The 15,328-nt window shown below is 59.5% G+C and overlaps 1 protein-coding gene across 1 annotated transcript in view; it reads right to left on the reverse strand.

Moving 5' to 3' along the window:
* The window catches only part of LOC147109013 (coiled-coil domain-containing protein 170-like), a 399,974-nt gene that overhangs the window by 307,171 nt on the left and 77,475 nt on the right, over positions 1 to 15,328 (reverse strand). The window contains exon 5 of the mRNA XM_086004187.1: positions 838 to 1,094. Coding sequence (XP_085860313.1) covers positions 838 to 1,094 — 257 coding nt within the window. The remainder of the gene's footprint in view (positions 1 to 837; positions 1,095 to 15,328) is intronic.

Below are 15,328 nucleotides of genomic sequence, written 5' to 3' on the forward strand. Positions count from 1 at the left end.
GAACCTCAGCACCTTCAGGAGAGGAGGGGACCCGTACCTCAGTGAGAGTCAGCACCTTCAGGAGAGGAGTGGACCTGTACCCCAGTGAGAGTCAGCACCTTCAGGAGAGGAGGGAACCTGTACCCCAGTGAGAGTCAGCACCTTCAGGAGGGGAGGGGACCCATACCCCAGTGAGAGTCAGCACCTTCAGGAGAGATGGGGACCTGTTCCCCAGTGAGAGTCAGCGCCTTCAGGAGAGGAGGGGACCCGTAACCCAGTGAGAGTCAGCACATTCAGGAGAGGAGGGGACCACCGTTACCCCCAGTAAGTGTCAGCATTTTCAAGATAGGAGGGGACTCGTACCCCAGTGAGAGCCAGCACCCTTAGGAGAGGAGTGGACCTGTACCCCAGTGAGAGTCAGCGCCTTCAGGAGAGGAGGGGGCCCGTACAACAGTGAGAGTCAGCACCTACAGGATAGATGGGGACTGTACCCCAGTGAGAGTCAGCACCTTCAGGAGAGGAGGGGACCCATACCCCAGTGAGAGTCAGTACCTTCAGGAGAGGAGGCGACCCGTACCCCAGTGAGAGTCAGTACCTTCAGGAGAGGAGGTGACCCGTACCCCAGTGAGAGTCAGTACCTTCAGGAGAGGAGGCGACCCGTACCCCAGTGAGAGTCAGCACCTTCAGGAGAGGAGGGGACCCGTACCCCAGTGAGAGTCAGCACCTTCAGGAGAGTAGGGGACCTGTACCCCAGTGATGGTCAGCACCTTCAGGAGAGGAGGGGACCTGTACTCCAGTGAGAGTCAGCACCTTCAGGAGAGGAGGGGAGGGAATAAATGTGACCATCCTGTGTCTTACCTGAGTCGTTCCTCGAGTTCGGATATCCTCTCTCTCAGCTCCTCGTTCTCACCCTGCAGGCTGCGGATGCTGCAGTTTGCCTGGGTCTTCACGCTGGCCACAGTGCCTGGGAATTCCTGGGTGTCCCTCATGCGGTCTTTCAGAGACTGGATGAGCGAGGCCTGTCGGGCAGCGTTCTCCTTGTACCTCTCCAGTTCGCCTCGCAGCTGCAGCAGTGAAGCCTCTTTGGCTGCCAGACGATCTCGAAGTTTCCTGACCTATACCGGACATTGAACAGGAGTCAACACCCAAGCTATACAGCCAGTCATCCAGCACCCTAAATTACAACAGTGCCTACACTTCACCAATTACTTCATCAGCTGTAAAGCACTATGGAACGTCCTGAGGTCATGAAAGACGATGTAGGAATGCAAGATCGTTCTTTTTGCTTTTGTAAATTTCGATGGCTTTTTTTGTTTCTCTCATTCAGGTGAGGCATGTCACGGTTGAAGAACACTTTTGGGTGCCTAATATTTAGTGCCGACTGATAGGCCTTCTTTCATCTTGTTGCACTTCAACCATGAAACAGTGCAATTGGGGTACGTTTAAACTAAGCCTCATTGAATAATTATACAGTTACCACCAACAAAAACAACTTGAATTTTATATAGCGCCTTGTAAAATATCCCAAAACAACTTCACAGGAGCGTTGTCGTGCTAGAAGGTGGGAGAAGTTTATAACTTTCTTCCACAATCGGCAGTTGGTGCTGGGACAACTGTTAATTTTAACTCTGAGATTGATAGCTTTTTGTTAACCAAAGGTATTAAGGGATATGGGCCAGAGGCGGGTATATATGGAGTTAGGTCACAGATCAGCCATGATCTCATTGAATCGCGGAACATGCTCGAGGGGCTGAATGGCCTCCTCCTGTTCCTATGTTCCGAAGTTATCAGACAAAATTTGACATCGAACCACATAAGGAGAAATTAGGGCAGGTGACCAAAAGCTTGGTCAAAGAGGTAGGTTTTAAGGAGCGTCTTAAAGGAGGAAAGAGAGGTAGAGAGGCGGAGAGGTTTAGGCAGGGAATTCCAGAGCTTAGGGCCCAGGCAGCAGAAGGCACGGCCACTAATGGTGGAGCGATTATAATCAGGGATGGACAAGAGGGCAGAATTAGAGGAGCGCAGAGATCTCAGGGGGTTGCGGGGCTGGAGGAGATTGCAGAGATAGGAAGGGGTGAGGCCGGGGGGGGATTTGAAAACAAGGATGAGAATTTTGAAATCGAGGCGTTGCTTAACTGGGAGCCAATGTAGGTCAGCGAGCACAGGGGTGATGGGTGAACGGGACTCGGGGCGAGTTAGGACACGGGCAGCAGTTTTGGATGACCTCAAGTTTACGTAGGGTAGAACGTGGGAGGCCAGCCAGGAGTGTGTTGGAATAGTCGAGTCTGGAGGTAACAAAGGCATGGATGAGGGTTTCAGCAGCGGATGAGCTGAGGCGGGGCGGAGACGGGCGATGTTACAGAGGTGGAAATAGGCGGTCTGTGTTATGCTGCGGATATGTGGTCGGAAGCTCATTTCAGGGTCAAATATGACACCAAGGTTGCGAACAGTGTGGTTCAGCCTCAGACAGATGCCAGGGAGAGGGATGGAGTCAGTGGCTCGGGAACGGAGTTTGTGGCGGGGACCGAAAACAATGGCTTCGGTCTTCCCAATATTTAATTGGAGAAAATGTCTGCTCATCCAGTACTGGATGTCCGACAAGCAGTCTGACAATTTACAGACCGTGGAGGGGTCGAGAGAAGTGGTGGTGAGGTAGAGCTGGGTGTCATCAGTGTACATGTGGAAACTGACGCTGTGTTTTCGGATGATGTCACCAAGGGGCAACATGTAGATGAGAAATAGGAGGGGCCAAGGATCCGTACCCCAGTGAGAGTCAGCACCTTCAGGAGAGGAGGGGACCTGTACTCCAGTGAGAGTCAGCAACATCAGGAGAGGAGGGGACTCGTACTCCAGTGAGAGTCAGCACCTTCAGGAGAGGAGGGGACCCGTACCCCAGTGAGAGTCAGCACCTTCAGGAGAGGAGGGGACCCGTACCCCAGTGAGTGTCAGCACCTTCAGGAGAGGAGGGGACCTGTACTCCAGTGAGAGTCAGCAACATCAGGAGAGGAGGGGACTCGTACTCCAGTGAGAGTCAGCACCTTCAGGAGAGGAGGCGACCCGTACCCCAGTGAGAGTCAGCACCTTCAGGAGAGGAGGGGACCTGTACCCCAGTGAGAGGCAGCACCTTCAGGAGAGGAGTGGACCTGTACCCCAGTGAGAGTCAGCACCTTCAGGAGAGGAGGGGACCCGTACCCCAGTGAGAGTTAGCACCTTCAGGAGAGGAGGGGACCTGTACTCCAGTGAGAGTCAGCAACATCAGGAGAGGAGGGGACTCGTACTCCAGTGAGAGTCAGCACCTTCAGGAGAGGAGGGGAGGCGTACCCCAGTGAGAGTCAGCACCTTCTGGAGAGGAGGCGACCCGTACCCCAGTGAGAGTCAGCACCTTCAGGAGAGGAGGGGACCTGTACCCCAGTGAGAGGCAGCACCTTCAGGAGAGGAGGGGACCCGTACCCCAGTGAGAGTTAGCACCTTCAGGAGAGGAGGGGACCTGTACTCCAGTGAGAGTCAGCAACATCAGGAGAGGAGGGGACTCGTACTCCAGTGAGAGTCAGCACCTTCAGGAGAGGAGGGGAGGCGTACCCCAGTGAGAGTCAGCACCTTCTGGAGAGGAGGCGACCCGTACCCCAGTGAGAGTCAGCACCTTCAGGAGAGGAGGGGACCTGTACCCCAGTGAGAGGCAGCACCTTCAGGAGAGGAGGGGACCCGTACCCCAGTGAGAGTCAGCGCCTTCAGGAGAGGAGGGGACCCGTACCTCAGCGAGAGTCAGCGCCTTCAGGAGAGGAGGGTACCCGTACCCCAGTGAGAGTCAGCACCTTCAGGAGAAGAGGGGTCCTGTACAACAGTGAGAGTCAGCACCTTCAGGAGAGGAGGGGACCCGTACCCCAGTGAGAGTCAGCACCTTCAGGAGAGGAGGGGACCTGTACCCCAGTGAGAGTCAGCACCTTCAGGAGAGGAGGGGACCCGTACCGCAGTGAGAGTCAGCACCTTCAGGAGAGGAAGGGACCAGTACCCCAGTGAGAGTCAGCACCTTCAGGAGAGGAGTGGACCCGTACCCCAGTGAGAGTTAGCACCTGCAAGAGAGGAGGGGACCCGTACCCCAGTTAGAGTCAGCACCTTCAGGAGAGGAGAGGACCCGTACCCCAGTGAGAGTCAGCACCTTCAGGAGAGGAGGGGACCCGTACCCGAGTGAGAGTCAGCACCTTCAGGAGAGGAGGGGACCCGTACCCCAGTGAGAGTCAGCACCTTCTGGAGAGGAGGGGACCCGTACCCCAGTGAGAGTCAGCACCTTCAGGAGAGGAGTGGACCCGTACCCCAGTGAGAGTCAGCAACTTCAGGAGAGGAGGGGACCCGTACCCCAGTGAGAGTCAGCACCTTCAGGAGAGGAGGGGACCCGTACCCCAGTGAGAGTCAGCGCCTTCAGGAGAGGAGGAGACCTGTACACCAGTGAGAGTCAGCACCTTCAGGAGAGGAGGGGACCTGTACCCCAGTGAGAGTCAGCACCTTCAGGAGAGGAGGGGACCCGTACCCCAGTGAGAGTCAGCACCTTCAGGAGAGGAGGGGACCCGTACCCCAGTGAGAGTCAGCACCTTCAGGAGAGGAGTTGACCCGTACCCCAGTGAGAGTCAGCACCTTCAGGAGAGGAGTGGACCCGTACCCCAGTGAGAGTCAGCACCTTCAGGAGAGGAGGGGACCCGTACCCCAGTGAGAGTCAGCGCCTTCAGGAGAGGAGGGGGCCCATACCCCAGTGAGAGTCAGCACCTTCAGGAGAGGAGGAGACCTGTACCCCAGTGTGAGTCAGCACCTTCAGGAGAGGAGGGGACCCGTACCCCAGTGAGAGTCAGCACCTTCAGGAGAGGAGGGGACCTGTACTCCAGTGAGAGTCAGCACCTTCAGGAGAGGAGGGGACCTGTACCCCAGTGAGAGTCAGCACCTTCAGGAGAGGAGGGGACCCGTACCCCAGTGAGAGTCAGCACCTTCAGGAGAGGAGTGGACCCATACCCCAATGAGAGTCAGCACCTTCAGGAGAGGAGGGGACCCGCACTCCAGTGAGAGTCAGCACCTTCAGGAGAGGAGGAGACCTCTACTCCAGTGAGAGTCAGCACCTTCAGGAGAGGAGGGGACCTGTACCCCAGTGAGAGTCAGCGCCTTCAGGAGAGGAGGGGACCCGTACCCCAGTGAGAGTCAGCACCTTCAGGAGAGGAGGTGACCCGTACCCCAGCGAGATTCAGCACCTTCAGGAGAGGAGTGGACTCGTACCCCAGTGAGAGTCAGCACCTTCAGGAGAGGAGTGGACCCGTACCCCAGTGAGAGTCAGCACCTTCAGGAGAGGAGGGGACCCGTACCCGAGTGAGAGTCAGCGCCTTCAGGAGAGGAGGGGACCCGTACCCCAGTGAGAGTCAGCACCTTCAGGAGAGGAGGAGACCTGTACTCCAGTGAGAGTCAGCACCTTCAGGAGAGGAGGGGACCTGTACCCCAGTGAGAGTCAGCACCTTCAGGAGAGGAGGGGACCCGTACCCCAGTGAGAGTCAGCACCTTCAGGAGAGGAGGGGACCCGTACCCCAGTGAGAGTCAGCACCTTCAGGAGAGGAGTGGACCCGTACCCCAGTGAGAGTCAGCACCTTCAGGAGAGGAGTGGACCCGTACCCCAGTGAGAGTCAGCACCTTCAGGAGAGGAGGGGACCCGTACCCCAGTGAGAGTCAGCGCCTTCAGGAGAGGAGGAGACCTGTACTCCAGTGAGAGTCAGCACCTTCAGGAGAGGAGGGGACCCGTACCCCAGTGAGAGTCAGCACCTTCAGGAGAGGAGTGGACCCGTACCCCAGTGAGAGTCAGCACCTTCAGGAGAGGAGTGGACCCGTACCCCAGTGAGAGTCAGAACCTTCAGGAGAGGAGGGGACCCGTACAACAGTGAGAGTCAGCACCTTCAGGAGAGGAGGGGACCTGTACCCCAGTGAGAGTCAGCACCTTCAGGAGAGGAGGGGACCCGTACCCCAGTGAGAGTCAGCGCCTTCAGGAGAGGAGGGGACCCGTACCCCAGTGAGAGACAGCACCTTCAGGAGAGGAGGAGATCTGTACACCAGTGAGAGTCAGCACCTTCAGGAGAGGAGGGGACACGTACCCCAGTGAGAGTCAGCACCTTCAGGAGAGGAGGGGACCCGTACCCCAGTGAGAGTCAGCACCTTCAGGAGAGGAGGGGACCCGTACCCCAGTGAGAGTCAGCATCTTCAGGAGAGGAGGGGACCCGTACCCCAGTGAGAGTCAGCACCTTCAGGAGAGGAGGGGACCTGTACTCCAGTGAGAGTCAGCACCTTCAGGAGAGGAGGGGACCTGTACTCCAGTGAGAGTCAGCACCTTCAGGGGAGGAGGGGAGGCGTACCCCAGTGAGAGTCAGCACCTTCTGGAGAGGAGGCGACCCGTACCCCAGTGAGAGTCAGCACCTTCAGGAGAGGAGGGGACCTGTACCCCAGTGAGAGTCAGCACCTTCAGGAGAGGAGGGGACCCGTACCCCAGTGAGAGTCAGCGCCTTCAGGAGAGGAGGGGACCCGTACCTCAGCGAGAGTCAGCGCCTTCAGGAGAGGAGGGTACCCGTATCCCAGTGAGAGTCAGCACCTTCAGGAGAAGAGGGGTCCTGTACAACAGTGAGAGTCAGCACCTTCAGGAGAGGAGGGGACCCGTACACCAGTGAGAGTCAGCACCTTCAGGAGAGGAGGGGACCTGTACCCCAGTGAGAGTCAGCACCTTCAGGAGAGGAGGGGACCCGTACCCCAGTGAGAGTCAGCACCTTCAGGAGAGGAAGGGACCCGTACCCCAGTGAGAGTCAGCACCTTCAGGAGAGGAGTGGACCCGTACCCCAGTGAGAGTCAGCACCTTCAGGAGAGGAGTGGACCCGTACCCCAGTGAGAGTCAGCACCTTCAGGAGAGGAGGGGACCCGTACCCCAGTGAGAGTCAGCGCCTTCAGGAGAGGAGGAGACCTGTACTCCAGTGAGAGTCAGCACCTTCAGGAGAGGAGGGGACCCGTACCCCAGTGAGAGTCAGCACCTTCAGGAGAGGAGTGGACCCGTACCCCAGTGAGAGTCAGCACCTTCAGGAGAGGAGTGGACCCGTACCCCAGTGAGAGTCAGAACCTTCAGGAGAGGAGGGGACCCGTACACCAGTGAGAGTCAGCACCTTCAGGAGAGGAGGGGACCTGTACCCCAGTGAGAGTCAGCACCTTCAGGAGAGGAGGGGACCCGTACCCCAGTGAGAGTCAGCGCCTTCAGGAGAGGAGGGGACCCGTACCCCAGTGAGAGACAGCACCTTCAGGAGAGGAGGAGATCTGTACACCAGTGAGAGTCAGCACCTTCAGGAGAGGAGGGGACACGTACCCCAGTGAGAGTCAGCACCTTCAGGAGAGGAGGGGACCCATACCCCAGTGAGAGTCAGCACCTTCAGGAGAGGAGGGGACCCGTACCCCAGTGAGAGTCAGCATCTTCAGGAGAGGAGGGGACCCGTACCCCAGTGAGAGTCAGCACCTTCAGGAGAGGAGGGGACCTGTACTCCAGTGAGAGTCAGCACCTTCAGGAGAGGAGGGGACCTGTACTCCAGTGAGAGTCAGCAACATCAGGAGAGGAGGGGACTCGTACCCCACTGAGAGTCAGCACCTGCAGGAGAGAAGGGGACACGTACCCCAGTGAGAGTCAGCACCTTCAGGGGAGGAGGGGAGGCGTACCCCAGTGAGAGTCAGCACCTTCTGGAGAGGAGGCGACCCGTACCCCAGTGAGAGTCAGCACCTTCAGGAGAGGAGGGGACCTGTACCCCAGTGAGAGTCAGCACCTTCAGGAGAGGAGGGGACCCGTACCCCAGTGAGAGTCAGCGCCTTCAGGAGAGGAGGGGACCCGTACCTCAGCGAGAGTCAGCGCCTTCAGGAGAGGAGGGTACCCGTATCCCAGTGAGAGTCAGCACCTTCAGGAGAAGAGGGGTCCTGTACAACAGTGAGAGTCAGCACCTTCAGGAGAGGAGGGGACCCGTACACCAGTGAGAGTCAGCACCTTCAGGAGAGGAGGGGACCTGTACCCCAGTGAGAGTCAGCACCTTCAGGAGAGGAGGGGACCCGTACCCCAGTGAGAGTCAGCACCTTCAGGAGAGGAAGGGACCCGTACCCCAGTGAGAGTCAGCACCTTCAGGAGAGGAGTGGACCCGTACCCCAGTGAGAGTCAGCACCTGCAAGAGAGGAGGGGACCGGTACCCCAGTTAGAGTCAGCACCTTCAGGAGAGGAGGGGACCCGTACCCCAGTGAGAGTCAGCACCTTCAGGAGAGGAGAGGACCCATACCCCAGTGAGAGTCAGCACCTTCAGGAGAGGAGGGGACCCGTACCCCAGTGAGAGTCAGCACCTTCAGGGGAGGAGGGGACCCGTACCCAAGTGAGAGTCAGCACCTTCTGGAGAGGAGGGGACCCGTACCCCAGTGAGAGTCAGCACCTTCAGGAGAGGAGTGGACCCGTACCCCAGTGAGAGTCAGCGCCTTCAGGAGAGGAGGGGACCCGTACCCCAGTGAGAGTCAGCACCTTCAGGAGAGGAGGGGACCCGTACCCCAGTGAGAGTCAGCACCTTCAGGAGAGGAGGAGACCTGTACACCAGTGAGAGTCAGCACCTTCAGGAGAGGAGGGGACCCGTACCCCAGTGAGAGTCAGCACCTTCAGGAGAGGAGGGGACCCGTACCCCAGTGAGAGTCAGCACCTTCAGGAGAGGAGGGTCCCGTACCCCAGTGAGAGTCAACACCTTCAGGAGAGGAGGAGACCTGTACTCCAGTGAGAGTCAGCACCTTCAGGAGAGGAGGGGACCTGTACCCCAGTGAGAGTCAGCACCTTCAGGAGAGGAGTGGACCCGTACCCCAGTGAGAGTCAGCACCTTCAGGAGAGGAGGGGACCCGTACCCCAGTGAGAGTCAGCACCTTCAGGAGAGGAGTGGACCTGTACCCCAGTGAGAGTCAGCACCTTCAGGAGAGGAGGGGGCCCGTACCCCAGTGAGACTCAGCACCTTCAGGAGAGGAGGAGACCTGTACTCCAGTGAGAGTCAGCACCTTCAGGAGAGGAGGGGACCTGTACCCCAGTGAGAGTCAGCACCTTCAGGAGAGGAGTGGACCCGTACCCCAGTGAGAGTCAGCACCTTCAGGAGAGGAGGGGACCCGTACCCCAGTGAGAGTCAGCACCTTCAGGAGAGGAGTGGACCCGTACCCCAGTGAGAGTCAGCACCTTCAGGAGAGGAGTGGACCCGTACCCCAGTGAGAGTCAGCACCTTCAGGAGAGGAGGGGACCCGTACCGCAGTGAGAGTCAGCACCTTCAGGAGAGGAGGGGACCCGTACACCAGTGAGAGTCAGCACCTTCAGGAGAGGAGGGGACCTGTACCCCAGTGAGAGTCAGCACCTTCAGGAGAGGAGGGGACCCGTACACCAGTGAGAGTCAGCACCTTCAGGAGAGCAGGGGACGCGTACCCCAGTGAGAGTCAGCACCTTCAGGAGAGGAGGGGACCCGTACCCCAGTGAGAGTCAGCACCTTCAGGAGAGGAGGGGACGCGTACCCCAGTGAGAGTCAGCGCCTTCAGGAGAGGAGGGGACCCGTACCCCAGTGAGTGTCAGAACCTTCAGGAGAGGAGGGGACCCGTACCCCAGTGAGAGTCAGCACCTTCAGGAGAGGAGGGGACCTGTACCCCAGTGAGAGTCAGCACCTTCAGGAGAGGAGGGGACCCGTACCCCAGTGAGAGTCAGCACCTTCAGGAGAGGAGGGGACCCGAACCCCAGTGAGAGTCAGCACCTTCAGGAGAGGAGGGGACCCGTACCCCAGTGAGAGTCAGCACCTTCAGGAGAGGAGGGGACCCGTACCCCAGTGAGAGTCAGCACCTTCAGGAGAGGAGGGGACCCGTATCCCAGTGAGAGTCAGCACCTTCAGGAGAGGAGTGGACCTGTACCCCAGTGAGAGTCAGCACCTGCAGGAGAGAAGGGGACCCGTACCCCAGTGAGAGTCAGATCCTTCAGGAGAGGAGGTGACCCGTACCCCAGTGAGAGTCAGCACCTTCAGGAGAGGAGGGGACCCGTATCCCAGTGAGAGTCAGCACCTTCAGGAGAGGAGGGGACCCGTACCCCAGTGAGAGTCAGCACCTTCAGGAGAGGAGGGGACCTGTACCCCAGTGAGAGTCAGCACCTTCAGGAGAGGAGGGGACCCGTACCCCAGTGAGAGTCAGATCCTTCAGGAGAGGAGGGGACCTGTACCCCAGTGAGAGTCAGCACCTTCAGGAGAGGAGGGGACCTGTACCCCAGTGAGAGTCAGCACCTGCAGGAGAGAAGGGGACCCGTACCCCAGTGAGAGTCAGCTCCTTCTGGAGAGGAGGGGACCCGTACCCCAGTGAGAGTCAGCACCTTCAGGAGAGGAGGGGACCCGTACCCCAGTGAGAGTCAGATCCTTCAGGAGAGGAGGGGACCTGTACCCCAGTGAGAGTCAGCACCTTCGGGAGACGAGTGGACCTGTACCCCAGTGAGAGTCAGCACCTGCAGGAGAGAAGGGGACCCGTACCCCAGTGAGAGTCAGCTCCTTCAGGAGAGGAGGGGACCCGTACCCCAGTGAGAGTCAGCACCTTCAGGAGAGGAGGGGACCCGTACCCCAGTGAGAGTCAGCACCTGCAGGAGAGGAGGGGACCCGTATCCCAGTGAGAGTCAGCACCTTCAGGAGAGGAGGGGACCTGTACCCCAGTGAGAGTCAGCACCTTCAGGAGAGGAGGGGACCCGCACCCCAGTGAGAGTCAGCACCTTCAGGAGAGGAGGGGACCCGTACCCCAGTGAGAGTCAGCGCCTTCAGGAGAGGAGGGGACCCGTACCCCAGTGAGAGTCAGCACCTTCAGGAGAGGAGTGGACCCGTACCCAAGTGAGAGTCAGCGCCTTCAGGAGAGGAGGGGACCCGTACCCCAGTGAGAGTCAGCACCTTCAGGAGAGGAGGAGACCTGTACACCAGTGAGAGTCAGCACCTTCAGGAGGGGAGGGGACCTGTACCCCAGTGAGAGTCAGCACCTTCGGGAGGGGAGGGTACCCGTACCCCAGTGAGAGTCAGCACCTTCAGGAGAGGAGGGGACCCGTACCCCAGTGAGAGACAGCACCTTCAGGAGAGGAGTGGACCCGTACCCCAGTGAGAGTCAGCACCTTCAGGAGAGGAGTGGACCCGTACCCCAGTGAGAGTCAGCACCTTCAGGAGAGGAGGGGACCCGTACCCCAGTGAGAGTCAGCACCTTCAGGAGAGGAGGGGACCCGTACCCCAGTGAGAGTCAGCACCTTCAGGAGAGGAGGGACCCGTACCCGAGTGAGAGTCAGCACCTTCAGGAGAGGAGGGGACCCGTACCCCAGTGAGAGTCAGCACCTTCAGGAGAGGAGTGGACCCATACCCCAGTGAGAGTCAGCACCTTCAGGAGAGGAGGGGACCCATACCCCAGTGAGAGTCAGCACCTTCAGGAGAGGAGGGGACCCGTACCCCAGTGAGAGTCAGCGCCTTCAGGAGAGGAGGGGGCCCGTACCCCAGTGAGAGTCAGCACCTTCAGGAGAGGAGGAGACCTGTACCCCAGTGAGAGTCAGCACCTTCAGGAGATGAGGGGACCCGTACCCCAGTGAGAGTCAGCACCTTCAGGAGAGGAGGGGACCTGTACTCCAGTGAGAGTCAGCACCTTTAGGAGAGGAGGGGACCTGTACCCCAGTGAGAGTCAGCACCTTCAGGAGAGGAGGGGACCCGTACCCCAGTGAGAGTCAGCACCTTCAGGAGAGGAGGGGACCCGTACCCCAGTGAGAGTCAGCACCTTCAGGAGAGGAGTGGACCCGTACCCCAGTGAGAGTCAGCACCTTCAGGAGAGGAGGGGACCCGCACTCCAGTGAGAGTCAGCACCTTCAGGAGAGGAGGAGACCTGTACTCCAGTGAGAGTCAGCACCTTCAGGAGAGGAGGGGACCTGTACCCCAGTGAGAGTCAGCACCTTCAGGAGAGGAGGGGACCCGTACCCCAGTGAGAGTCAGCACCTTCAGGAGAGGAGGGGACCTGGACCGCAGTGAGAGTCAGCACCTTCAGGAGAGGAGTGGACCCGTACCCCAGTGAGAGTCAGCACCTTCAGGAGAGGAGTGGACCCGTACCCCAGTGAGAGTCAGCACCTTCAGGAGAGGAGGGGACCCGTACCCCAGTGAGAGTCAGCACCTTCAGGAGAGGAGGGGACCCGTACCCCAGTGAGAGTCAGCACCTGCAGGAGAGGAGGGGACCCGTATCCCAGTGAGAGTCAGCACCTTCAGGAGAGGAGTGGACCTGTAACCCAGTGAGAGTCAGCACCTGCAGGAGAGAAGGGGACCCGTACCCCAGTGAGAGTCAGATCCTTCAGGAGAGGAGGTGACCCGTACCCCAGTGAGAATCAGCACCTTCAGGAGAGGAGGGGACCCGTACCCCAGTGAGAGTCAGCACCTTCGGGAGAGGAGTGGACCTGTACCCCAGTGAGAGTCAGCACCTGCAGGAGAGAAGGGGACCCGTACCCCAGTGAGAGTCAGCTCCTTCAGGAGAGGAGGGGACCCGTACCCCAGTGAGAGTCAGCACCTTCAGGAGAGGAGGGGACCCGTACCCCAGTGAGAGTCAGCACCTGCAGGAGAGGAGGGGACCCGTACCCCAGTGAGAGTCAGCACCTTCAGGAGAGGAGTGGACCCGTACCCCAGTGAGAGTCAGCACCTTCAGGAGAGGAGGGGACCCGTACCCCAGTGAGAGTCAGCACCTTCAGGAGAGGAGGGGACCCGTACCCCAGTGAGAGTCAGCACCTTCAGGAGAGGAGGGGACCCGTATCCCAGTGAGAGTCAGCACCTTCAGGAGAGGAGTGGACCTGTACCCCAGTGAGAGTCAGCACCTGCAGGAGAGAAGGGGACCCGTACCCCAGTGAGAGTCAGATCCTTCAGGAGAGGAGGTGACCCGTACCCCAGTGAGAGTCAGCACCTTCAGGAGAGGAGGGGACCCGTATCCCAGTGAGAGTCAGCACCTTCAGGAGAGGAGGGGACCCGTACCCCAGTGAGAGTCAGCACCTTCAGGAGAGGAGGGGACCTGTACCCCAGTGAGAGTCAGCACCTTCAGGAGAGGAGGGGACCCGTACCCCAGTGAGAGTCAGATCCTTCAGGAGAGGAGGGGACCTGTACCCCAGTGAGAGTCAGCACCTTCAGGAGAGGAGGGGACCTGTACCCCAGTGAGAGTCAGCACCTGCAGGAGAGAAGGGGACCCGTACCCCAGTGAGAGTCAGCTCCTTCTGGAGAGGAGGGGACCCGTACCCCAGTGAGAGTCAGCACCTTCAGGAGAGGAGGGGACCCGTACCCCAGTGAGAGTCAGATCCTTCAGGAGAGGAGGGGACCTGTACCCCAGTGAGAGTCAGCACCTTCGGGAGACGAGTGGACCTGTACCCCAGTGAGAGTCAGCACCTGCAGGAGAGAAGGGGACCCGTACCCCAGTGAGAGTCAGCTCCTTCAGGAGAGGAGGGGACCCGTACCCCAGTGAGAGTCAGCACCTTCAGGAGAGGAGGGGACCCGTACCCCAGTGAGAGTCAGCACCTGCAGGAGAGGAGGGGACCCGTATCCCAGTGAGAGTCAGCACCTTCAGGAGAGGAGGGGACCTGTACCCCAGTGAGAGTCAGCACCTTCAGGAGAGGAGGGGACCCGCACCCCAGTGAGAGTCAGCACCTTCAGGAGAGGAGGGGACCCGTACCCCAGTGAGAGTCAGCGCCTTCAGGAGAGGAGGGGACCCGTACCCCAGTGAGAGTCAGCACCTTCAGGAGAGGAGTGGACCCGTACCCAAGTGAGAGTCAGCGCCTTCAGGAGAGGAGGGGACCCGTACCCCAGTGAGAGTCAGCACCTTCAGGAGAGGAGGAGACCTGTACACCAGTGAGAGTCAGCACCTTCAGGAGAGGAGGGGACCTGTACCCCAGTGAGAGTCAGCACCTTCGGGAGGGGAGGGTACCCGTACCCCAGTGAGAGTCAGCACCTTCAGGAGAGGAGGGGACCCGTACCCCAGTGAGAGACAGCACCTTCAGGAGAGGAGTGGACCCGTACCCCAGTGAGAGTCAGCACCTTCAGGAGAGGAGTGGACCCGTACCCCAGTGAGAGTCAGCACCTTCAGGAGAGGAGGGGACCCGTACCCCAGTGAGAGTCAGCACCTTCAGGAGAGGAGGGGACCCGTACCCCAGTGAGAGTCAGCACCTTCAGGAGAGGAGGGACCCGTACCCGAGTGAGAGTCAGCACCTTCAGGAGAGGAGGGGACCCGTACCCCAGTGAGAGTCAGCACCTTCAGGAGAGGAGTGGACCCATACCCCAGTGAGAGTCAGCACCTTCAGGAGAGGAGGGGACCCATACCCCAGTGAGAGTCAGCACCTTCAGGAGAGGAGGGGACCCGTACCCCAGTGAGAGTCAGCGCCTTCAGGAGAGGAGGGGGCCCGTACCCCAGTGAGAGTCAGCACCTTCAGGAGAGGAGGAGACCTGTACCCCAGTGAGAGTCAGCACCTTCAGGAGATGAGGGGACCCGTACCCCAGTGAGAGTCAGCACCTTCAGGAGAGGAGGGGACCTGTACTCCAGTGAGAGTCAGCACCTTTAGGAGAGGAGGGGACCTGTACCCCAGTGAGAGTCAGCACCTTCAGGAGAGGAGGGGACCCGTACCCCAGTGAGAGTCAGCACCTTCAGGAGAGGAGGGGACCCGTACCCCAGTGAGAGTCAGCACCTTCAGGAGAGGAGTGGACCCGTACCCCAGTGAGAGTCAGCACCTTCAGGAGAGGAGGGGACCCGCACTCCAGTGAGAGTCAGCACCTTCAGGAGAGGAGGAGACCTGTACTCCAGTGAGAGTCAGCACCTTCAGGAGAGGAGGGGACCTGTACCCCAGTGAGAGTCAGCACCTTCAGGAGAGGAGGGGACCCGTACCCCAGTGAGAGTCAGCACCTTCAGGAGAGGAGGGGACCTGGACCGCAGTGAGAGTCAGCACCTTCAGGAGAGGAGTGGACCCGTACCCCAGTGAGAGTCAGCACCTTCAGGAGAGGAGTGGACCCGTACCCCAGTGAGAGTCAGCACCTTCAGGAGAGGAGGGGACCCGTACCCCAGTGAGAGTCAGCACCTTCAGGAGAGGAGGGGACCCGTACCCCAGTGAGAGTCAGCACCTGCAGGAGAGGAGGGGACCCGTATCCCAGTGAGAGTCAGCACCTTCAGGAGAGGAGTGGACCTGTAACCCAGTGAGAGTCAGCACCTGCAGGAGAGAAGGGGACCCGTACCCCAGTGAGAGTCAGATCCTTCAGGAGAGGAGGTGACCCGTACCCCAGTGAGAATCAGCACCTTCAGGAGAGGAGGGGAC

Source organism: Somniosus microcephalus, chromosome 12 (assembly GCF_052327205.1).
Source record: "Somniosus microcephalus isolate GS21.2 chromosome 12, FLI_Smic_1.0, whole genome shotgun sequence".
Classification (NCBI taxonomy): domain Eukaryota; kingdom Metazoa; phylum Chordata; class Chondrichthyes; order Squaliformes; family Somniosidae; genus Somniosus; species Somniosus microcephalus.